Below are 26,175 nucleotides of genomic sequence, written 5' to 3' on the forward strand. Positions count from 1 at the left end.
TATTATTTGAAAAGTACATTCGGTAATTCCAAAGTTGAATTCCAGAGACTGTTTATGCCTCTTTTCATCTTGCAGTTGCAGATGAGATGATAAAGTCTGAGAAACTAAGTGACTTGCTCAAGTGTACACACTATCTAATGGCAAAATCAGGACCTAACTCACATCTCTCTGCATTATTGAATGATTCCCATATATCCAAAATAACCTATTATCAATACATCAAATTAAAAGGCATCATAATGCACCGACTTACATATTATTTGCATCATCATCAGTAAAATATGTTTAAAAATCTATTCCCATACCATACAACCCCTACCACCAATGCAAAAATAACTTGTAAACACTCCTAGGCCAAAGGTTAAAGTAGAAAAGTAATGAGCCCACTAGAACACAAAATTCTAGGAAGGATCATGGTTAAAAATAAAGGTGTTCATTGAAAAAAATAAAAGGAATGTGGGAGTCCATGCTGCCAAAAAATACACAAATATTTGTATCATGTGCCAACTGGTAAATGTGGAGAAAGTGCTAGAGTTGGAATAATGACCATTTTCAATTATCACAGAAAAGAAGGGGCCTGGCAAGAACCACCATGTTCTGGAAATCTAGGGGGAATTTTTGATGAGGAGAAACATGTTTGCATGGCCTGAAAGTATGTCCCCACAGGATGCTTATTGAATACCAGAGCAAAAGTCTAACTACAGTGGAGACATCTGGCAAAACCTTGACTAGGGGGAAAAATTAACTTCACAATGAGGGACAGATAGACATATGTGTCTGCAGATGGCAGACCCAATGTGATATTCTAGATTGGGATGCAAAGACATAAATCTCACCATGAGGAAATATCAAACATATAAGCAACATGTAATATGCGAAATATTCCATTAAAACACATGGGTGGGAGTATATAGTCCTCAAAGATCTTGATGTCAAAGTGGTAAATAAAGGCTCTGGAAATAATTCCAGATTAAAGGGAACTAAGTAGATATGGCAATTAAATTCAATGCATGACTCTGGACTGGATCCTGTTCTGGGGGAGGGAAAATGTTATAGAGGACATTATTGAGCCAATTGATAAAACTGAAATGCAGATGGAAGAGTAGATAAAGGGCTTTTATCAGCCATAAATTTACTAAAGTTGAAAACTGATAACAAAAGGCTGTAATATATACAAGCTACTCCCAAACAGTTTAAAAAAGTATGTGTGCATGTACACATATATGTACATGCCTGTGTCTATATAGAGGGAGAGAAAGCAAATGGTAAAGCAAGTTGGGCAAGAGGTTAATAGTTGAATCTAGTAAAGGACCAGTTGGTGTTCTATTATTTTTCTTACTCTTGCCACGTCTCTGTTACTTTGAAATTGTTTTAAAGCTTAGAAACATCTTCCTTTCTTTTGAGGGAAGAGTGGAGACAGAGAAAAATTGAAAGAAATACTCCAAATTAGGTTGGGGGCTTGGGGGTTGGCGCTTGGAAAAATGAGCACACTGAAAGCAAGGTATTTCACATTGCCAAATCTGTGCTCAATGTTAAATGTAGGTTGAAATCTAGTTAAAGTCAATAAACTTAAAATAGTCCCCAGCGAGGTGGCAAGACAGATAAAACCCACCCCACCACAGACAGAGCCCGGAGACACACTTACCAGACTGGCCGTGAGAGAGGGCGCCGACTGGCCCAAGGCCTGGCTGCGCATGCGCACGAGGTTGGACGTCTCCGCAGATGCTGACCAGGTCTGTCCTGCGGTGGGGTTAGGAAGGAGGTACCTTCCTGTCGGGGTTAAAGAGAAGACAATGTAAGTGACAGGCAGAACAGCAACACCTCCATGGCAACGGGAGATCTCTTCTTGACCATCCTTCTATATAACGTTTGCCAATAATTACCTTTACCAAAAGCAACCGGAGGCAAATTGTTTTACTTAAGACAAGTTCCGACCCTGATTTCCCACATAAACCCAAGAGTACCTCTTCATCCCCAGCATCTGTAGCTTTCAGCCAAGGCAGAATGAAGTATCTTGTTACTGCTGCCTATTCCACCAAGTGTGCTGAGGATGAGTGTAATACACAAGCATTCCCAGCATCTTAGAAATAAGCTTATGCAGTTATAGCTGTACTTTTAAAATGTCTAATATGGAAAGTGATTGAGGATTCATCTGGAAAAGAGTCCTCAAAGTGGAGATCATGAACAACAAAAGGAAGAGTTGGAATTCTTTCAAAGTGAAATGGGGCTGGTGCTTCTCTCTCTGAAGCACTGGTTGGTCATTCAACCATGTCCACAGGACACATAATTGTATCCATTTGCATTAATCAGGACATCAATGTCAGTTGAGCTTCACTGAGCAACTCACATCAACCTTGAACTCTAATATATATGTATGCCTTTGAAAGTCAAACAGTTGAACCAATTCACACTGTATTAATTTCTTAGTACAGGGACAGGGCCAGTTATCAATGCACAAGAAATAAGGCTTTTTGACTTCAGGAAGTTGGGATGAAGTTATGAGTATTCACATAGTAATGAAGTTCAGTAAAAGCAGAGGCCATGTTTGATTTTTATCTGCTTTGTCCCAATACTAGCACAATGACTGGCTCATTAAATATTTCTTGGATGATGAAAGAACAAGTGGGCACTTCTTTCCCATAAAACACATAGGGACAATAAGATGGCAGGCAGTGGTGTGTCATCTAAGGGCTGTGTCTGTGGGGACTCCAGCTTCATACCACTCAGAATCAGGAGGGACTGCAGCCACATGTGTGGCTGGTGGTCCTGGAGCAGAGGTGACATTTGTTCCTTGGATTCTCCCCCAACAGATCTGTTCCTTGTAAAAGAGGCTCACTCCCGTACCTGTGGCATACATTTCACAAGCATGTCCCACTGGTTAATAAATATTGCAATATATTAGCTAGTTAGCTATTAGTATCCATTCTATCTACTAGCAATATCAAAGTATAGGAGCTAGGGGCAGCTCCCACAATTGTCCATGTAGCGGTCTAATCTATATACATAAAAGCCTAAGCAACCGTCGCTAACAAAACAACCGAACAGACGACCAAACAGGCTGCATGGGGCGACCAGGCCAGAGGGGACTTAATGAGGGACGACCAAATGACTGAGCAGCAGGCTGAGTGGGGCGACCAGGCCAGCAGGGGGCTTAGTGAGGGATGACCAAACGACTGAGCAGCATGCTGCATAGATGGCGGCGCCCACAGCCAATAAGGAGGAATATGCTAATTGACTGCCATGCCCTCAAAGATGGTGGCGCCTACAGCCAATAAAGAGGGAATATACTAATTGACTGCCACACCCTCAAAGATGGTGGTGCCCACATCCAATAAGGAGGGAATATACTAATTGACTGCCACACCTTCAAAGATGGTGGTGCCCATAGCCACAAGATGGTGGTGCCCAGTCCCTCAGCCCCCCAGCCACCCAGGGCTGGCCCGAGGCACAGGCAAGCCTCGGATGGCAGCTGCCCAGCCGCCCAGGGCCATCCAAGGCTCAGGTAACCAGGGCCAGCCGAGGCTTGCGCTGCTGGCAGTGGCAGCAGCAGAGGTGTGATGGGGCATCGCTTTCCCCTGATCACCGGAACATCTCCCGCCCTGAGGGCTCTAGGACTGTGAGACGAGGCAGGCCGGGCTGAGGGACCTCCCACCTCCAGTGCATGAATTTTCATGCATCAGGCTTCTAATATATATATATATATATATCCATATATATATATATCCTATATAATAAAAGGCTAATATGCAAATTAACTGAATGGCATAACGACTGGTCGCTATGATGTGCACTGACCACCAGGGGGCAGATGCTCAACACAGGAGCTGCCCCCTGGTGGTCAGTGCGCTCCCACAGGGGGAGTGCCACTCAGCCAGAAGCTGGGCTCATGGCTGGTGAGTGCAGTAGTGGTGGCAGAAGCCTCTCCCACCTCCGTGGCAGTGCTCTTGGACTGTGAGAGAGTGATGGTTAGGCTGAGGGCCACCCTCCGCCTCAGAGTGCATGAATTTCATGCACTGGGCCTCTAGAGTGTGTGTGTGTGTGTGTGTGTGTGTGTGTGTGTGTGTGTGTGTGTGTGTATATATATATATACACACACACACTAGAGGCCCGGTGCACAAAAATTTGTGCACTCGGGGTTGGGAGAGGAGGTCCCTCAGCCTGGCCTGTGCCCTCTCACAGTCTGGGACCCATCAGGAGATAAGGACCTGCTGGTTTAGGCCTGCTCCTGGGTGGCAGAGGGCAGGCCTAATCCTAGGTGTAACCCCTGGTCGGGCTCAGAGCAGGGCCCATTGGGGAGTTGGGGCCCCGCCTCCTGTCATGCACAGAGCAGGGCGGATTGGGAGGTTGCGATGCCACCCTCAGTCATGCTCAGGGTAGGGCCGATTGGGGGGTTGGGGCACCACCCCCTGTCACACTCAAGGCAGGGTCCATAGGGAGGTTGCAGCGCCACTCCTGTCATGCACAGAGCAGGGCCGATCAGAGGGTTGGGCTCCGCACCCTGTCACACTGATCCCGGTGCTGGGAAGCCTCGCTGCTCCGCTGATCTCAGGGCCAGGACGCCTCTCGGCTCCCCTGATCCCTGGCCCGGAGGCCTCTCGGCTCCGCTGATCACGGGGCCGGGAGGCCTCTGGACTCCGCTGATCACCGGGGCTGGGAGGCCTCTCGGCTGATCACCGGGGCTGGGAGGCCTCTCGACTCCGCTGATCACCGGGGCTGGGAGGCCTCTCGGCTCCGCTGATCACCGGGGCCAGGAGGCCGATCGACTCCGCTGATCACCGGGGCCGGGAGGCCTCTCGACTCAGCTGATCACCGGGGCTGGGAGGCCTCTCGGCTCCGCTGATCACGGGGCCGGGAGGCCTCTGGACTCCGCTGATCACCGGGGCCAGGAGGCCTCTCGACTCCGCTGATCACCGGGGCCGGGAGGCCTCTCGACTCAGCTGATCACCGGGGCCAGGAGGCCTCTCGGCTCCGCTGATCACCGGGGCTGGGAGGCCTCTCGGATCCGCTGATCACTGGGGCCGGGAGGCCTCTCGGATCCACTGATCACCGGGGCTGGGAGGCCTCTCGGATCCGCTGATCACTGGGGCCGGGAGGCCTCTCGGATCCGCTGATCACTGGGGCTGGGAGGCCTCTCGGCTCCGCTGATCACCGGGGCTGGGAGGCCTCTCGGCTCCGCTGATCGCGGGGCCTCCGACTCCGCTGATCACCGGGGCTGGGAGGCCTCTCGGCTCTGCTGATCACCGGGGCCAGGAGGCCTCCGACTCCGCTGATCACCGGGGCTGGGAGGCCTCTCGGATCCGCTGATCACTGGGGCTGGGAGGCCTCTCGGCTCCGCTGATCGCGGGGCCTCCGACTCCGCTGATCACTGGGGCTGGGAGGCCTCTCGGCTCCGCTGATCACTGGGGCCGGGAGGCCTCTCGGCTCCGCTGATCGCAGGGCCTCCGACTCCGCTGATCACCGGGGCTGGGAGGCCTCTCGGCTCCGCTGATCACTGGGGCTGGGACGCCTCTTGGCTCCGCTGATCGCGGGGCCTCCGACTCCGCTGACCACCGGGGCTGGGAGGCCTCTCGGCTCCGCTGATCACCGGGGCCAGGAGGCCTCTTGGCTCCGCTGATCTCGGGGCCGGGAGGCCTCTCGGCTCCGCTGATCTCGGGGCCGGGAGGCCTCTCAACTCTGCTGATCCCAGGCCCTGAGGCCTCTCTGCCCTGCTGCTTCAGGGCTGTTTGGCTTTGCTCTGCTTGGAGCCTGAGTATGCAAATTAACCGCCATCTTTTAGCTTCTATAATTAAAACATTGTATCTTTTGGAGTTGTTGCTTCAGGAGCTCAGAGCCCTGCAGCTGCGGGGATCCTTGACTTTCTCCATAGCTGGGGCAACCAAGCCTCCTATTCTCAGCTGCCTGGCTGCCAGCCGCCATCTTGGCTGACAGTTAATTTGCATATCTCGCTGATTAGCCAATGAAAAAGGTATCGGTTGTACGCCAATTACCATTTTTCTCTTTTATTAGTATAGGATATGCCTAAGCGACCATTACGACCAGATGATCGGACAGTCAGATGACCAGCCAGTAGCTATGACACACTGACCACCAGAGGACAGACACTCAATGCAGGAGCTGCCACCTGGTGGTCAGTGCACTCCCGCAGCCAACCTCCTGCATCTGGCTGATCTCCCGTGGTCCCTTCCCCCCAGCCGGCCAGCCCCAATCAGCCCTGATCAGCCCAGATCAGGACTGGGAGAGACAACCCTGATCGGCCCCAATTGCTGGCTAGCCCGAGGGACCCCACCTATGCACAAATTCTTGCACCGGGCTTCTAGTGTTTTAATAAAAGTGCTTCCAGAAATATATATTTTCATTGCAAAGGGAAAAATGGTTTCCTATTTTGCCAAAATTGCTCTTTCACTTTCTTATACAGTGAAAGCGAACTCTAGAGACAATCAGATCTGCTTTTGAGATCTTAACCTGTAACAGAATGACACTGGGGAAGGAAGTTAGTCAACCTCCCCTGGCCTTCATTTTTCCATCTCTAAAATGGGGATAGATTATAGGATTGACTATGTAAAGTTATTGAGAGGTTTAGGAGATTTTATAAGTAAAGCACTCAGTAAATGTTAGCTATTTAGCCATAACAATAGTAAAAATGAAAACTATCTTTTTTGTTTGGTTTTAATTTGTCACTTGTCTAAAGAAAAAAAATAACAATTACACCAGCAAAAACCACCATCAACATTTCAGTGATTTTTCTTCCCGATTTTCTAACTGCAACCTGTATTTTCTAGCAAAAAAACAACAACAACATAGATTTTTGTCACATGCTCCCCTCCACACCACATAATATATATTTGCCAAGCAAAAAACATAAAGCAAATCAATTGAAGCATAAACCCTATCATTAAAAATTTAACAATAATTACAATTTGTGATTCTGGTCATCATCTCAAAAACAGTCAGATATATGTTGTGTAGGATATGTTACATTTAAAGTCTAGAATTTTTTTTTTCCTTGCCTTATTTTGAAACATGAACTAAAAGCTAGACTAATAGGGGCTTTGGGAAATCTGTCCCCTTTAGACCTAAAAGCAGGACATTAATAAAGAACAGGAAAATTATAGACTGCATTTAGGAATGTTAACCGTTATTACATACATAAATGGTTTCTTTAACACAGAGTTAACTCTCACTGTTTGAAAAGCATCACATGTTAAAAATATACCAACCTCCAGTAATCAGAACCTATACGTTTTTGGGGTTTTTCCTTCTGGTCCTTCCTGTGTCTTTTCCTGTATTCTATGCTTTATATTTTCTTTGTACACGTTTCAGAGAGAGGCCTGATGGGAGGTATAGAAGCTACCTAAAGTCAAAGTTTATATGATGGAGGGAGTCTAACCTCATCACTGTTCTGGCTCAGATGCTTCATTTTAAAACCAAGCAAGGTAGATACAAGAACACTCGAAGAATGTAACATCATCATAAAAAGTGTAAAGGCTAAATATTGTTATGTCACTAGAAAATTCTGTAATTCAGTCATTTTCTTTTTTACTAGGAAATAATTATTAGACTATCTCCCTATAATCCCCAAGATGAAGAAATAGGTATTCATTTCTGTATTTCTAGTACCTGGCATAGTCCCTGGCACAGTGCCTGGCATATAGTAAGTGCTCAATAAACATTTGTTGACTGAAATGCACTTAAATGGGAAACATAAAACTAACCAGGTAATCTTCTTAAATTTAATTTGTAGTATAGCATAATAGTTAAAATATATTGAGACATTACTATATGCCAGACACTGCCACATCTTAGCAACCCTATGGGGTACCAGGTAATATTATCTCCACTTTAAAACACAGAGAGATTACATAATTAGACCAGGGCACACAGCTGATAAGTGAGCAAAACCTGGATTCTTACTTTGAAGCCCAAATCCTATCACAGGAAAATATTCATCCCATATGCTAAGGTGAAAAACTAGGTATAAGAAAGGATGACTTTATATTTAAAAGAAAATAACATGCAGATGGGATTAAATGAGATAATGCACTTAAGGCACTCAGCCTGGGACATGGAAGGCAGCCAATATACTATTACTACTCACACGCTCATAAGAGCTTTACAACTCCACCGATACACCCTCACCACCACAGCAACAAAATAAAACATGGCAACGGACTCCTTGGCCAGATCACAAAAGAACTGGAGAAAACTATTGAACAGTATTGCAATAAAGAAGAGTATTTCTTGCAAAACTGTTGTTCTCTCTAGCAGGGAAAATGGGGACTGGGTCCAGGGAGAAGTATGCTATAATATTTCATTGTTTTAAAAATTATCTGCAGGGAATAAGAATTAAGTTTTCACTTGTGGTTTTAATAAATTTAATATTAAGTTTTTCTAATGTAGCTGAAGAATGTGGCAAATATTAAGCTCTGAAAGAGCTGGCTGGCAGGTATATGCAGTTGTATTAAATTAGTCTCTACTAATTTCTTTATATGACATTATAAAGGGTGTCCCAAAAAATGTATACATTCTTTGAATAGTTATTAATTCCAATGGGTTAAATCTGAAAAGAAAGAAATATCAATTGAGCTATCAAGGAAAAGTGTATATACATTTTTGGGGTACCCTGTAAAATACTACTTTTAGTGATTCCTATAAAAAAATGCTCCAAAATCTAACATGGCAAACAAGCCAAGAGCATATTCCTCACACCCCTCATAATGGCAGTTCCTGAGGCCACATCAGGGAGGGGCGTGGGTGATGGCCGTGGCTCTCCACAGGGTCTGGGTGGGGTGAGGAAGCAAGAAGCAGGGGAGAAGTTCCAAGGAGAACGAGGACCCTCGTTATGGTCCCAACCTGAAAGTCATGGCAGCTATGACTGGGTTGGGCTCCCTCTCTCCCAGTGGGAAAGCAGGACAGAAGCAGGCACAGTTTCTGAATATATCCTCAGTGCAAGAAATTCATCTGCTAGGATCCAAGCTCAATGAGCCCGGCATGTTCAGGTGGGAGGTCAGACTCTGGACCAAGCATGTCAAACTCAAAGGCTAACACGGGCCAAATAAACAAGGCATGCGAGCTGCAGGCCACAAGTTTGACGTGCTTGCTGTGGACAGACCTAGAAGAAGCACTAGGGGAGGGGGCACCAGGAACCAGGGCCACTTTGTTCTCTCTATAGACTCAAACCATACTTTGAACACTTCACTGTTGTTAGCTCTCACAGGGCAGTCTACAGCAAGCAGAGACCCTTGCTAACAGGACACACATGCCATCCTCTCCTCTGAAATCCCTCAGGCCAACACGATACATACATTTCATTTGCTGCTACCTCTTGCATGAGTCTCATCTTGGTAAAAAGACCATAGGTGTGCCTTGTCAAAGATACGCAAGGCTGAACACTACTTGAAGTGGTAAGGACAGATTTTAATCAGTAAGAACTACTGCCACAGGAAAAAAGAGTCCAGTGTGAACTGAACTCACCTTCAATTTATACAGGAGTAACTGGGTGTTTTAACAGGAGAAGCAGTGAAAAGGGCAGGGAGACAGTGGAGGCTCAGCTGAGTCAGGGAAGGGAAAATTTGCAAAGGGTTAGTCAGTGGAACTGCGATCGAGCCAGCTCTGTCTGCTAGCTGGCGATCATGGAAGTTAGGATTCCACCCTCCCACAGAGTCAGGGAGACACAGATCCTACCTGGTGGCCAGAACAAGCAGCAAATTTTTGGCAGCCTTGAGTTTTCTCAGGTAGGCACTTTAAGGGAGTTAGGGTCATCCTGAGGATGTAGCCTTGAGCTGTTAGAAACTATGTAAGTGTGTGTTCAGATCTTTAATAGTCAAGATTAAGGGCTAGTGGAGAAAGAGGGCTTGAAAACGCATTTGGTCGAGGAGAGACTTTATCAGCCTTTAAGTCTTTGTGACTTAACAGATCCTAACCCACAAGGAGACCTTTAGATGGTCAATAGTTGATCAATTTTAGAACAGAGTTTGAACTAAGTTTAATAGGACATAGAGGTCCTTGGCAGTTAACAGTAAAATTAATGTCTCTAAGTCATGGTGGACTCTAGAGTCAGACTGCTGAGTGCCAATTCTGCCCCAACACAGACTCCATCACATATTCATAGACTTCTCCAAGCCCCAGGCTCCTCAGCTGTAAAATACGGGTACATTTATGCAGTGGTTGTAAATCAAAACAGAAAGGATTTTTATACAAGGAACATTCAATAAATGTAAACTTTGAAATAAATAAGAAATACAAAGGGCTACCCAACACACAATGAATTATAAGGTGGGCAAGAAATAAAATGGTGTTAAGCCACTGGAAAAAACAATTCAATGAGGAAGCATGTATACACATCTATAATGAAATGTTTATAATGCCATCGCGGGCTAGATTTTAGATGTCATTATTCTTGTATGAGCCTTGTCCTTAGGAATCATATGAATGTTACAAATTGGAGGGTTGGTTAGCCTAACACATGGGATGTTTTATTCCTGCCTAGACCCCCATTAGTGTTATTAGGGAAGAAAGGACAACAGATGGATCTAAAGCAGTCATTAGAAGGCACTAACACTGTGCCATAGTTGGTAGTGATTACATCAAACTTTATATAAATTCCCTTTCTGATGACTACCAAGAGCCTCTAAAAAAGTGTGTTGCTGTTATATTCATGCATCATTTGCTGCCTACAATTTAAGAAAATTAGCATCTGTCAACCACATTATTCAGCTGCACAGGGTGGAAATTAATGGATAACACCATTCCCAATTAGTTGTATGAGAGGTGAGCTTCCCTGGCAATCTGGCAGCTATGTTTTAATACCGAATGGGGCCTGTTGTTATAGCTGTAACTTTGATCAGCTCTGTGATTTTCGGAAATACAGCTCTAAAACTCCTGTACATTTACTGAAACACTTAATAAATATGTTCTACCGGCATAACAAGAACTTTAGAGGCAATAACAGAGTCCGTATTAGAGCTGGAGTCAGTTGGCCAGAGTGACAGAAGGACTGGTCAGGTTTCAACCACAGAGGTGTGGGTTCTTTGAATGGCCTTTTTGTACTGGCGTGTGTTACTGTTTGGTCACGGGGCCTCTACTTAACAGAGTGAGTAAGAAGCTCCGGAGCCTTTTAAGATTATACATAAAAATAAGTAGGTTACTGAGCCTAGACCCAGATTGTGCCTAGGCTACTCATAGCTTCTTTTCTAAAATGTGTTTTCCTTTGTTGCCATCCTGAATTCCAAGAAACAAAAAGCAAAAATGCATGTTTTCAAACAGGAGATATACCCATGCTTTCAAAGCACCCCTAAGCTTAAAGTATCCCTCTGAAGTACAAAAATATCAGGCCAGCAATAATTTTAGCAGAATGGCTATATAAAGAATTAAATATAGCCTCTGGAGATGTATTTTACCACCAAGGAACAATGGTGCCTGACTAGATTTAAAAGCTTCCAGTAAAGAAGTTCCATAGCACCTGAACTGCAACATAGATCTACCAGTATCAGTCAGTCCACAGTCTTACATTGCCGGTTATTTACCTTGGAGCACAAACAGGACATTCAAGGGAAAGTAAGGCCTGGTGGCCACATCACAAAGCAGCCTAAGGCTTTGGTGCTCAGCTCCACACAGAACTCAGAAAAGGTTTGTGCATCCCTCCAAGGTAGCAACCAGGAGCAAAGGGAAGCTCAGGGGACGACTGCGTTGCTCTTGAGGGTTTTGGTGAGGTGGGGGAGCTACACATAGGGAGGGAAGGAGAATGGGGGTAGCATTACAGAGACGAAGGGGCTGGGACAAAAAGAGCAATGGGAAGCTAGCCCTGTGCTGGAACCATGAGCAGGAAGATGGGGCCACATGCTCACAGCTCTCACCCTATGCTGCCCACCTGGGTAAATACTGAAGCTCTCACAGAAAGTTCACCTCTACCACTAAGGTGGGAGGAGGGACAGTCCCACCGTTTCATCCTCTCCACTGCTAACTAACACCTCCCTTGCTTAATTCCACTTCTGCGAATACACACACGAGTTGAAAGCAGTGACTTCAACAGATACCTGTACACCCATATTCATAGCAGCATTATTCATAATAGCCAAAATATGGAAACAACCCAAATGTCCATTGATGGATGAATGGACAGACAAAATGTGGTATATACATACAACGGAATGTGCTTCAGCCTTTAGAAGGAAGGAAATTCTGACACACGCTACGACGTGGATGAACCCCTAAGACATGCTGAATGAAATAAGTCAGACAACAAAAGACAAATGTTGTTAACATTTCACTTACATGAGGTTCCTGGAATAATCAAATTCATTGAGACAAAAAGTGTAAGTGTTTACTGGGCACTGGGGAGAGGAGGGAGTGAGAGGGCCATTGTTTAAATGGTACTGAGTTTCAGTTTGGGATGATGACAAGTTCTGGAGGTAGATAGTGGTGATGGATGCACAACACTGTGAATGTACTGAATGTACACATAAAAATGGTTAAAACGGTCAATTTTGTTATGTCTATTTTACCACACACAAAGCCACCCTCTATGGCTTAGCCCAAAACACTGCACCTTCCAGAGGAAAAAATCAGGGAGTCCTCTTTGTGGTCCAAAAGGAGTTATCCACAGTAAACTACATCAGCAACTGCTCTTACAATTCACACTTAATAACTTAAGTCCTCTGGATCATTTACAAGTCAGAGGAACTGTGTGTTTTAAGAACCCTCCATGGAGGAAGGTTAAAGATCATGGTAAGTCACTGGCTGAATGTGGATGGAATCCATGAGTCAGCAGCCACTGCCCTCGAGTGCACTCCATCATCATCAAGATATTCCTCTTCTACGCCCCATTGCTCACTCCTAAACACTGGGTCCCTCATCATCGCGGCTGTCACGCCCACAGGCAATTACAGCTCCCTTATTCATCCTCAGTGTGCTACTACCACAGAGACATGGCTCCTTTCATCTCCCTCTCACATGGATGACTGGCTTCCAATTTCTTGTCCCCGTTGCAAAAGAATAACTATACCTAGACAGCATCAATAATGCTGCTAAATCATTCTTCTTAATGGCATAAATAAATATAATTTGAGAAACCAACAGACCTGTGACCAGTGGGTGCTGACGTTCACTGACTTCTATATTGTGCTGCTGTTCTAGCCTTAAAAAAAAAAAAAAGTGGTCTGTGTTTACTCACACAAGAAAAGTCCAAAGCAGAGCTTGGACCCTGAGACCTTGAAGTTATCACTGCCTACTAGCCAGAGGTCCCCGCTTCACAAGGAAACCGCAAGGTGAAGGGAGAGGGCATGCATGTATTTTGGGAGGTTGGTAGTCAGGGCATAGGGTGATGCCAATGGGGCCTCAAGGTCTGAATCAAATTCACCGCCCAACGCAGCCGTCTCTGAACTCCTTCTGTTTTGTTTACCAATCCCACAGAGATGCCCAAGTGCACTCATCACCAGCATTCTATGTTTAATATTAAATGGCAAGGTAACAGTACCAACCGCAGGCCTGGCGACAGAGTTAGGAGGCCACTTTAAAAGGAGGCTTACTGCAAGCAGGGCAGGTAGCAGAACGTAAGTTAGGGCCGTCCCAGACTGACTGGGTACATGGCCAATATTTCAAGAGTTACTAACACCCAATGCTCTCCTGTGAGAGAGCTGGGGACTGTGGGAAAATGGCAAACACACGTGTCCACCACAGCAATCAAAGCCTTTGGACAAACATGAGGCAGTGAGCTGCATCTTGTGCTGCCGCTGCCACTGCCACTGCCACTGTGGCTGCAGCTTTAAGTTAAAACGACCCTCGGCGTGGGTGACGTGGAAAGATGGTGCAAAGGAGCAGAGGTCTTGTCACCCTCAGTCACAGAGAGCCACCCTGTCACTCTTGCCATTTTATGACAAAAAGACAACGATGCCAACACACTGTTTTAAAGGGACCCAATTTGAATCCATACTTACAGAGAAATGCATTTGGCCTTTCCTTTCTTTTCTTTCCTCTTCACTTGTTCTTAGAAAAGAAATAATTCTTCTCATCCAATGAGATTACCTCTCCCAGTCAAATTCAAATAAGGGCAGAGATGAGGGCCCAGGGAGTTCATATCTGAACAGGAGCTTGGGAAGCCTCGATGTTGCTGGGATTATCACCGCTGCCTTTCAGCAGACCAGCACCCAGCACACTCCCCCATTCTGCAGTGAGACCCAGCCTTGGCCGGCAACTCCCTGATAACCTGGACCACCCAGGTGGCCTCCCCTCCGGTGGTGAGCCTCTGGATTTAACATTCTTACCCAAAAGAAACCCCACATGAAACATAATGATTTGGCTGTAAAACTCTAGCTGTAGAGACCAAAGGCTAACGTGACAACTTCAAATTGATTTCTGAGGAAGTAGTAAATAGAGCCAACTCTAATGAGAACATGGTAACAAGAACGGGCATCAAGCAGCATTGCTCAGAATGTCTAAGTGAGGGCACCCAGACGCTGGGCTGGGTGCTGGCGGTATCTAAGTGAGGCTGGGCACAGGTCAGAGTTAACATCTGCAATCCGGCTGCCTCCATCCGCGTATTGAAATATAATGCAGCAGAATGAATTGCTAGACATGTCCAAACCCCCTGGGAAATGACAGATATTGATGAATGCTGCTGGGAAGATATATGGAAGGAAACGGCAAATAAATAGAACCATTTTTTCTCAGTCAGCTGCAGATAAGGGGAGCAGCTGCTAAACTCCTTGTCAGCTTCCCGTCCTCTCTTCCTCTTTCTCCTTCTGCTCCCCCATCTGCCTCCTCTCCACCTTCCTAAAAGCTCCCCGAGGACTGGTATCTTGCCCTCTTCGAAACAGTAAGACTCATCTCCTCCTCCCCTGTGATATTTGTACTTCTCAGCCCATTTAGTCAAATCCTTTCCAAAATGTCATGCCACCCAACATGTTCATGGGTCCCTCTGGATCCTGGAAATACATTCAATTTTTAAACTCATGGAATGACACTGTTAAATTCAAGTCCATTCGACAACCCCAGTCACGAGGTGCAGATGCAAAATTCAAAGGCTAACTACCATCATGGGGTGGCTGTGTGACTTTGGTCAGGCTTCTTAGCCTCCTAAGCCTCAGTTTCCCACAGACATTCTGTAAAAGTGGAGAGCACTGGTCAACCTCATAGGGCGATTGTGAGGACTAATTTAGAATATAAATAGGGAGGCTACCCTACCATTTGGCAAACAGAAGGCCAGCAATAAACAAGGGCTTTTTATCCCCTCGACTTTCCATTGCTCAGCACCTCCCGGCCAGGGCACTCCGTGGTGTCCCCGTCAGACTGGATCAGATCCTCTCCACCCAGGGCACTTCGGGAAAAACTGGCTCTCATTCCATTTGGCAAATGGACACGGCAGCACCGAGTGGGAAACCAGTCAAGACACGAGTTTGCATCCTGGTTTCACCATGTATTCGCTAGGGAACCCTGGATACATTATTTTCCCCTCAGAGCTTCCAAATCCCTAGTGATAAAGGCAGGGGTAGCACAGGTCAAGTGCCCCAGATCCCTGGGAACACACCGTTGGTGGGTTCAGGTCCCCATCCAGGATGCTTTGCCCATCTTGGCATCACGGGCATGAAATCCACAGCCATCTGCTTCCATGCAGCTGCGTGTGTACAGAGTGACATTTACTTCTGTGCACAGCATGCTCTTTGCGCTGTCAACTCTGTGTCACCTGGGACCGAAGTCATCTGCCCTTGCACCCCTCCATCACAGCCCGCACACAGAACCGCCTGTACTTTTACAGAACCACATACTTACGTCTGTGCACATTAACTTTCCATTCTGTCTCTCATTTGTATTTCTACCAGGGCTCCCATTTTTCCATTGTTTAGTTCCAGTCTGCCTGGAAGAGTATTCAATTTTGGTTCAGTTGTTTGTTTTGTAACAATAACAATTATGAAAAAGAGTCAGCGTCCTTAAACTCGATACAGAGAACATCACATCACCTCTGCCTTCGGTTTTTCTCTTCCAAAACCCATCTCCAAAAGAGTCCAACACATCCACCAAGTACTGTGTATTTTCAAAGTAAGCTGACTAACTGTCGGGATACTAGAGGACAATTTGTATTTAGCATCTCACTTTTTGGAGAAATTACGAATCCTACTCAATAATGTCCTTTTGCACACTAAGATGCTTTCACTGACACGCGGAAATGTCACTGGCAGCCGTGAGATGCTAAACATTTCTGACAACTGCCCTACATCTAAACAGTTGTGACAGAGGCCACGGAGGAGCTGGGATCAGGAGCTTCATAAAAGAAACAAAAAGAACAAAGGTAGCCACAGAGGAGATAAAATACATTTCCCATCTACACAGAAATTTCTAGACAAGTCCAAATTTCCCAACAAGTCCTCTATTTTCGCAAGGAAACATCTATATAAATCTAATTCACCTAACAGTGTATTTCCACGTGTATTTATTTGGAACAGTTTTTGTTCCATGCTGGCTTTTAATCCAAACAGATTTCAAATTCTTCCTCCTCAATAACAACGTCTGTGTATGCTCCCTAAAAAAATCTAATATTTTTGCCTTAAGAAATGTTTGTTGATACTGATGGTTGAATAAGCAAAGAATCTAGAACAACTATAAAATGTCTCTTTAAAAATATCGTATAGATCGTCTCCAGCGTCTCCAATGGTAGCGTATTACAGGCCCCAATTTTGGGGGTGAGAGAACGTAATCAGGGACTGTTCCCCCTGGTCTCCTTCCTCCCTCACTAAAAGCCTGATGTTCACTCGACCTGGTTTAAAAGCAACAGAATCTAGGGACCACTGTTATCCCAACTGCAACCCTGTGCTCTGAATGAAATTCTAACAAATCACTAAGTGCTCTCCAAAACAGAACAGAACATTGTCCTTGTTTTTTATTGTTGTTGTTTTTAATATTTTTTTTTTCAGAGAGGAAGGAAGAAGGAGAGAGAGAGAGAGAGAGAGAGAGAGAGAGAGAGAGAAACGTCCATGATGAGAGAGAATCATGGATCAGCTGCCTCCTGCAAGTCCCCTCCTGGGGATCGAGCCCACAACCGGGGTATGTGCCCTTGACCAGAATCGAACCTGGGACCTTTCAGTTCGCAGGCCGACACTCTATCCTCTGGGCCGAACCAGCTAGGGCTGCCCTTGTTTTTAAGAGAAAAATCAAAGCCAAGATTAGGGTGACGATTGCTTCAGCACTGCTTGGAAAGTAATGACCAGTGTAGGGTTGGAATTCAACGTTTCCATTTCTGGTCTATCGTTTAGCCACTGGCTCTTCTGAAAGCTCGGATGACATTAAGCAGCCACAAAGTCCAGGGCCGAGGTCTGTCTTAAAGTAACAGTATCACTAGGCTACTAGGCTGCCTAACATTCCTTTTTAGAGACTGTAGCCATGCTTATGGGGAAGCAGTGTGTTACGGTGCTCAGGTGGGGCAATGGCCATTTAGTTATTCCAGTCACCCTCCAAATGGCCATCTCTCAAGACGGAGAGCCTGGTCGTTATTTTTTCTAGCCATCCCATTAAATGCACTTAATCTTCTACTATTAGGATCCACAGAGAGCACTGTGACTGTAGAGCACATGGCAGTGGGGCTTATGCACCCAGTTTTTCACATCAAAGTGTATATCATATATCAGATCTGCTCAGGGTCAACTTCACAGATGGTCTTTCTCCAAGGTGCATTTGGCCTTTCCTTTCTTTTCTTTCCTCTTCACTTGTTCTTAGAAAAGAAACAATTCTTCTCATCCAATGAGATTACCTCTCCCAGTCAAATTCCAATAAGGGCGGAGATGAGGGCCCAGGGAGTTCATATCTGAACGGGAGCTTGGGAAGCCTCGATATTGCTGGGATTGTAACAGCTGCCTTTCAGCAGACCAGCACCCAGCACACCCCCCCATTCTGCAGTGAGACCCAGCCTTGGCCAGCAACTCCCTGATGACCTGGACCACCAAGGTGGCCTCCTTTCTGATGGGGGGAAATTAAGAAAAGGATACTGTACTAATGTCCATGTGCAGGGGCTCTGACCTCCTGCCTGCCACATCATTCCTATCCACACCTTTGAGAGGACATGTGATAATGCCCACGTCCAGAACCAACCCAGTATTTACTGATGGAGTGGCCAGATTTTACAAGTAAAAATACAGGACACCTGAATAAACTTGAATTCAAACAAATTCTAATACACATGCCCCAAATGTTACATTGGACATAAGTATACTAAAAATATTAGCTGTTTATCTGAAATTAACATTTAATTAGATGCCATGTATTTTATAAGCAATACCATTTCCCCCCATTTTTTATTTCTTTTCAATTACAGATGACATACAATATTATATTAGTTTCAGGTGTACAACAGAGGGATTAGACACGGATATAACTCACAAAGTGATCACCTCGACAAGTGCAGTACCCGTCTGCCACCATGCACAGCCATCACAATGTCATTGACTACATTCTCTATGCTGCACTCCGTATCTCCACGACCCTTTCTAACTGGCAATTTGTACATCTCAACCTCTTCCCCTTTTTTATCTACCTCCCTCCCCCACAAACCTTCTCCCATCTGGCAACCATCCAAATGTTCCCTGTATCTATGAGTTTGTTTCTCTTTGTTGTGCTTATTTTGTTCTTTAGATTCCACATGTAAGTGAAATTATATGGTATTCATCTCTCTCTGTCTGACTTATTTCACTTACTCAAAAAGAGGGAAACATATATTTAAATGATACTGTTCTCTCTTTTCCAAAGGTTTACCCTCTAGGTTGCATGGCAACTCCATTTACAGAGCATTCAGTGTTTGCAATGCAGGGGGCATTGCTTTAAGGTGTAAAGAATGGGTCTTCAAAGAATTTATAAACGAGTAAAAGGGATGATAGATACATAAGTAATAGGAAGTTAAAAGTGATCCATCTTGTAATAAGAGAACAATATAAGAGAGTAGTGGGGTGGAAATCCTAAAGCATTCCTGAGAAGCAATCAGCAAAAGTGAAATGAAGGTGTTTGGAATGGAATGGGAATGTGATAAGGGATGTTAGAGATTCTTTCCCTGTATTACACTCCCACTGTGGGGTCTCGCCGCTCTGGGTTTGTACAGCCACAGCTAGTAAAATGGAGCAAAGACTTAACAGCAGAGTTCTTTTGAACAGAGGTTTGTGGTAACCGAAGCAAAGGCAGATACACAGTGCGATGCCCAGCTCTCTTTACTTAAAAGAAAGAATTCAAATTTATTAGACCAAGCCAATCCATTTCCTTCTCCTGAGCTCAGAGAAATTCATTTCAGGATTTTAATAAAAGGGAAATGACACAATTGTTACTCTAGAGTAATTTATGACAAAAATGCAGGCACATCTGCTTAGAGGACAGGAAATAAAAACCAAGGGCACAGTGCCATGTATGCATGCATACATGTAAACACATACAAATCTCCATGTATGTGAATCTCCAAGTATGTTACTTAACATAAGTACATGCCTTCCCTGTACAGGGACTTGGATGCTGGAAGCTGTGCGACCTTAAGCAAAACCCATCTTCAAGTCTAATTTGGTGCCAGGTTCATCATTTATAGCGGTCCTGATTCCACCTGTGTTCTTATTCAAAAAGAGACATTTAAATGCTAGTGTTCTCTCTTTTCAAAAGTTTTACTCCCCTCCCAGTCCCCCCCCCCCCGCCCCGCCCCCTACACACACCCAGCGAGCACATCAGCAATGAGTTAAAGGCCAGGAGGGGACTTACCCTCAGCTCTCCCTTCAGGCCCTGGTGTGAGGCAGGCACCTGAGACAGGACTGTCAAAGGGCAGAAAAATTATCCACTAGGCAGACACAAGGAAATGAATTTAGTCCTGGCAGTACGCGGAGATTAAGTGCTTGAATGACAATGGAGTTTGACAAAGACAAATGCCGCTACCACCACCAGCGTCATTACTGTATCAGAAACACTAATTGTTATAAATCTTTAAAATCCCCTGTTGGTGGCATTTGCATTTCTTGGCCTCCTCTTTTTTTCTGGGGAGTTGACATAAACTCAGCTTCATTATCAGTCTCCATCCAGGAAGTTTAAAAAAAGCCTCCATTCCTGACCTTTGATCAGCCACTGAAAATAAGTTTTAAACAGAGATGGGTGCTGGCGTGCCCAGCTTCAGAGGACAGCCACAGGACATCACAGCCAGCCTCCTGGGAGGGAGGCCGTGGGGGTGTTCACCCACCCACGGTGAAAGAATGGGCGTGTAAATGGAAGGAAATGAAGGGAAACCAGCCTGCACAGACTTTCCCTCTCTTCTTGGCAGCTGAAAATTTACTATTCCAACAAGGGGCCTTGAGAGTATCTGGCCCCACCCACTCATTTTACAGATGAGAAAACTGAGAACCAGAAACAAGGGTATGGCTACTCAGCGGTGGACTTGGGGCCGGAATCTGGGCCTCAGCTCCCCATTTCCTGTCCTTCCCATTACCTCTTGAAACTGTGGTGTAGGAGACGTCAGGATGCTATTTCCACTCAGCCAAGCCACTGGCTTCCTATCTGTACACCCCATTCTCCCTCTGATCTACTTCTCCCCCTGCCCCCCGCCCCAGCTGCTACTTCACACACCACCTCCACGTGGGTGTTGACCGGAGGAATGACAGGTCTAATTTACCAATCCCAGCACAAGCACCTCAGCGCCTCCCCTGCACCGCTGCACTGCACTGCAGTTGGCACGTAAGAAAATGTCAGCAGAAGAGCCAGTTATTATATCCAACTGCGTATGTGGGGTCCAGGGTGACGTGAAATGATAGCACCTACCATCTGCTTTGCCTGCCCCGGCCTTATCTCCCTCTCTCCAATCATAACTAAAGGAGTGTGGTGTGTGCAATTTCATAGTCAATACTAATTTTTCATTATTTATATTTCACACTAACTGTAATATAATCATTTGCATTTTTGTGGCTTCCTCACATATGCTAAAGAGTCACAGCAAGCTAAAAGCACTTTATTTCTTGTAAATTACATATATGAGGAACTGAGAAGATAAGCTTTGAATCCGCATGCTTTTCAGAACCTAAAAATACACAGTGCATGCAAGATAGGAAAACCATGTCCAGCCATGACTAGGCCTCAGTACATCCTATCAGAACAAAACATATTTTCAGGGAAGTACAAAAAACCACCAGTAGAGAGAAAACAAAAAGGAACATGATTATACCCCTTTAAAAAATTCAACCCCTTGATAAAATGCTAAAAAAAAAATTTTTAAGACACCTGAAATCAATTTCCTATTATAAAAGGAATTTTAAGAACAACTTAAATTTTTCACATATGGATTCAATAAATTCATTTGTCTCTCAGGAATAACTGAAATCCATTATTTAAATATATTTTATTGATTTTTTACAGAGAGGAAAGGAGAGAGAGAGAGAGTTAGAAACATCGATTAGCTGCCTCCTGCACACCCCCCACTGGGGATGTGCCCGCAACCAAGGCACATACCCTTGACTGGAATCGAACCCGGGACCCCCCAGTCCGCAGGCCGACACTCTATCCACTGAGCCAAACCAGTCCTGGCTGAAATCCATTATTTATAGAATCATTCTAGACCATAAGAAATATGAAGGGAGAGGAAAAGAGGGAAAGAGATGGATATTGGAAGAGATTGGGAGAAATTGGGAAAGAAAGAGGAATATCTAGTGCTTTGTGGATCCTAATAATATTCATACATTTTTGGTTTGTTTCTGTAAAGCTTCTTCATCAACCTAATTAGTAAAGACAGCATCCTTATCCTATATCAGTGGTTCTCAACCTTCCTAATGATGCGACCCTTTAACACAGTTCCTCATGTTGTGGTGACCCCCAACCATAAAATTATTTTCGTTCCTACTTCATAACTGTAATTTTGCTACTGCTAGGAATCATAATGCAAATATCTGATAGGCAGAATGTATTTTCATTGTTACAAATTGAACATAATTAAAACATAGTGATTAATCACAAAAAAATATGTAATTATATATGTGTTTTGCGATTGTCTTAGGCGACCCCTGTGAAAGGGTAGTTCGACACCCAAAGGGGTCGCGACCCACAGGTTGAGAACCGCTGTCCTATATAATAAAAGGCTAAATGCAAACTGTCCCCTCGGGAGTTTGACCACCTGCTATGACATGTGCTGACCAGCAGGGGGCGATGCGGAACAAAGGAAGGCCCCAGCCGGCCATGATCGAGGCCAGGCCTAGGGACCCTACCCATGCACAAATTTCATGTGCTGGGCCTCTAGTATAAATATGTTTAGATATAAACCACTTAAAATAATGCCAGCAAAACTGTCAATGACCATTAAACACTTTCATCTTTGGTGTATTTTGAAAAATTTCCATTACTATATTTGATTTGCCACATCCAACATACTGGGTCAAAGGTCAAGAAGGCACACTTATTTTGCAGGTGTTAACGGTTTAGCTGTGTCTCAATATGCAAATGCTTTCCGGTCCTAGCAATTCTAAAATTCTGTAAACAACGATTTAAGACCCGAGTTACCTTTTGCTCTGCAGAAGGTACTTCAGCATTCTTAAGAGAAGCTGGGCCTTCTATCAACAACATCTTAACACTCTGGACTAATTTTTAAGTCTTTTAAGCCTGATCTGGTCCAGAACTGTAAAACAGTTTTCTGGAGAGCCAGATTTGCTGATCTAGCTTGGCTCCCAGCACTCTCTGGAGCTCACACACACATCAAAGCAAACAGCCCAGTCTCTCATCTGATTCCCAGTATAAGAGAAATGCATTCAATGATTTTCAAGTCCTCATTTAGATTCTTTCCTTAATTAATTCTCTCATCATGCTAGACATCATCACTTCTTGGGTAGGTTTCATTGGCGTAAAATGCCTGAAGGAGAGATTTGAACTTCCGTTAGGACTTTGTACCTTGGCTCTGAGCAAGGTGAGCTGGGCAGTTCCTAGACAGCAGGTAACCAGGAACCTGGGAAACACCATGTGACTGCCCTTTTAGAGGGAGCAATGGCTCATTGGTAGACCATCTGCATGGGGGAGGAGCTAAGCAAAGGGCTCCCTGACAGGAAGCCACTGGGAGGCAGCATCTGCCAAAGTAACTGGCCAACAGATGTGAGCCCCATTAAGACAAGGTCTCCCAAGATCTTCCTGCCCTGACTGGGAGAAACTGCAAACATAAAAATATGCCAAAAGAGTCATCTTCAAATTAGAACACCTAGAGAGCAAAATATCTCGACACAAACTGACATAGGAGTGGTGAAGACAGCAAGTGGTTTTAAAGGCTACTTAAAATCCTACACTCAAACCAGGAAGAAGATGCAAATGGATTTGCTTCTTGATCCCTTGGTGACTCGGAAAATTGGGTAGTGACTGCTCAGGCCCCAACCCCACCACACGCCCAGGTCCCTGCTTCCACTCTCCTTCCACATTCCCAGGGGCTCTAGCTCTACCCCTGAGAACTCCCACCAGAGACACCAAACTCTGCTCATGCTTATGTAGCTCAGCTCCACCCTCCACACCTTTGTCTTGATGACCCCTGACCAAGCCTCTCTGCTATATTCTGTGAAACTACTGTTTCTGGTACACAGATTTCCCTGGTGTCTTAATGCTTTCCTCAAATATGTAGACAGACTTTTCACTTTTATAGTCTCAGACCTTCCATGGCTGGTCAGTGCATCCAAGAAATCCGCCCTGTCCTCCAAGATTATTCAACTTCCTTCTCTACTCAACTCCTACCTAACCCTCCCCACCACACCCAGAGGTCTCATCATGCATTGAGAAAAGTAAAGCCACCACATTTATTTTTAAAATTAAATGTATTGGGACAATACTGGCCATCAATTAAAATACCTGCTTTTTATTAAAGGCAAATTTATTAAAATCGGTGATCTAGAAAAGAGACATTTTAAAAATAGGATATCTTGAATATTTTTCGATTACAGTTGATATTCAATATATATTAGTTTCAGGTGTACAACATATTGATTAGACATTTATATAACAGGCAAATCACCCGGATTAAGTATAGTACCCACCTGACAGTATATATAGCTATTACAATATCACTGACTATATTCCCTATTAAAAATAAAATTTATTTTGAGAGGAGTGTAGATTCACTTGCAGTTGTAAGACATAATGCAGAGAGGCCCAGGTACCCTTTACCAGTTTCTCTTGATGGTAACATCTTGCAAAACTATAGTTCACTATCACGACCAGAACAATGACATTGATACAGTCAAGTTACAGAACATTTCCAACACCACAGAACCACTCATGCTTCCCACTTACAGTCACACCTACTTCCCTCCCACTCTCCTCCTTAAATCCTGGCAACCATTAGTGAGTTCCCCACTTCTATAATTTTGTCGTTCCAAGAGTGTTATATACAAATGGAATTATAGAGTACGGAACCTCCTAGGATAGGCTTTTTTTTTTTTTTTTTCAAATAGCACAGTTCTCTGGAGATTCACCCAGGTTGCCAGAGGCATCAATAGTTTGTTCCTTTTTATTGCTGAGTAGTATTCCATGGTGTGGAGGTACCTAAACTACCTGCTTTGGCATCATTTTCTCCTCCTTCCCCCGTCACAAGAGAGGAAGTGGCTCTCTTCCTATAAAAGGCTCTCTTCCTATCACATGTTCCCTGGGTTCCTCCAAACCACTTCACTTTTTAGCTTCCGAACTTACACACAGACCTGCATGACCCTGATGCTTCCATGCCTCTCTCTGAGCCTCACGCCCTTTCAGCTCATACTCTATTTCTCTTGTCCCTTTCACAGCATGACTTCTCAAAAGAGCCATCTACAGACTTAATCACCAACACATCAGCTACCTCTAATTCTTTCATTACCATTGCTCTTAATCACCCACACTTCACTACTCTCCTACGGTAACCAGTGACTACCCTGTTAAAGCCAAGGGTGAGTTCTTGTTCTCATACCACTCTCAGATGAAGCCAATCCTCTCTCCTCCAAATATGATTCTCTCTATCTCTGTGATTCCACAGTCCTACTTGAAGTATCTATTTACTATATTCCGTAAGCATTTCAAACTTAACACACTAAAGACGAAGTTCATCACCTCCTATTTCTTTATTAAAACCTATTTCTCCTAGTTTTCCCAATTTAGTAAGTGCTATGTTGCCCCTGCCTCTTACGTCAGTGAACTCAGCGGCAACGCCCCAGCAGGGACCATCCTAGTGTTCCCACACCAGCCTTGCTTTCAGCTGTGACCATGTGATGGGATCTTGCCAAAAGAATGTGAATGGATATAAAGTATGGCTCTTCCAGGCTGGGACTTTTAAGAAGTTAAAAATGTTTCTCCTCTCTCTTTCCACTTCCACCAGTTGGAAGTAGAGTATCTTAAGGCCATAAAGAGCAAAATCAGAAGATGGAAGGAGTGTGGGTCCCTCACTCACTAGGAGAAAGAGAGCTGCCAGCAACCCAAAACATTTACATAGGAAAGAAATAAATGACTAGTGTGTTAAGACATTGATTTGGGGGGTTTTGCTTGTTATGGCATGTAATGTAACAACACACCATTTTTCCATCGGTATTATTACAAAAGTAAAGAAATCTAGTCAGCATGGGAGGTATTTACGGCAATATTTACTAAATACCAAGTCCACCCATAAAACAGTCACATTTTATGTAAATTTGCTTTAATCTGAATTCTTCCAGATTTGCCCGCTAAGCTAGGGAAACTTTTAGCATGAGAAACCTGTTCAACTCTACACTGCATGCAAACCCTATGTCCCCCAGGTTAATTTTAAAGAAAAGGATGTTTTCCGAGGTTGTGTTGTTTTTCCTTTCCCTCTTGAAACAAAATTCACTCTGAAATGCTTTTTTTTTTGTATTTTCAAATCTTATTCCAAACTGATTTCCATAGTCCAAAAGAGAAAAATTTCTCAATTTTCCTCCCAAGACAGAGCACCATAATTCTACTTTATACTGTCAGCAGAGTTGATTCCTTATTATATGCAAGTTACACACACATACATAGATCCCTCTTTGTTTTACATTCCGAACAGCTCAAACGTGTTTTGAAAAATACAACTCTTCCCGAGGAAGAGAAGCCCTCCTTTTCCGACTGTTAGGGCTGCCACATCTGTATACCACAGCATGGAAGGCAAGACTAGGATTCAGGGCATATTTGCATATCAACAAGCCAGGACTCTGGATCCTGAGGTTCTGCCCTTCATGCTGCAGCTCCCTTGCTGTGAACTGT

The 26,175-nt window shown here is 44.6% G+C and overlaps 1 protein-coding gene across 4 annotated transcripts in view; it reads right to left on the minus strand.

Moving 5' to 3' along the window:
* MAST4 (microtubule associated serine/threonine kinase family member 4) overlaps nucleotides 1–26,175 on the minus strand; it is a 521,544-nt gene that overhangs the window by 350,036 nt on the left and 145,333 nt on the right. For all 4 annotated transcript variants that reach the window (XM_059694451.1, XM_059694454.1, XM_059694452.1 and 1 more), the window contains exon 3: nucleotides 1,646–1,770. In XM_059694451.1, the coding sequence (XP_059550434.1) occupies nucleotides 1,646–1,770 (125 nt within the window). The remainder of the gene's footprint in view (nucleotides 1–1,645; nucleotides 1,771–26,175) is intronic.

Source organism: Myotis daubentonii, chromosome 4, assembly GCF_963259705.1.
Source record: "Myotis daubentonii chromosome 4, mMyoDau2.1, whole genome shotgun sequence".
Classification (NCBI taxonomy): Eukaryota; Metazoa; Chordata; class Mammalia; order Chiroptera; family Vespertilionidae; genus Myotis; species Myotis daubentonii.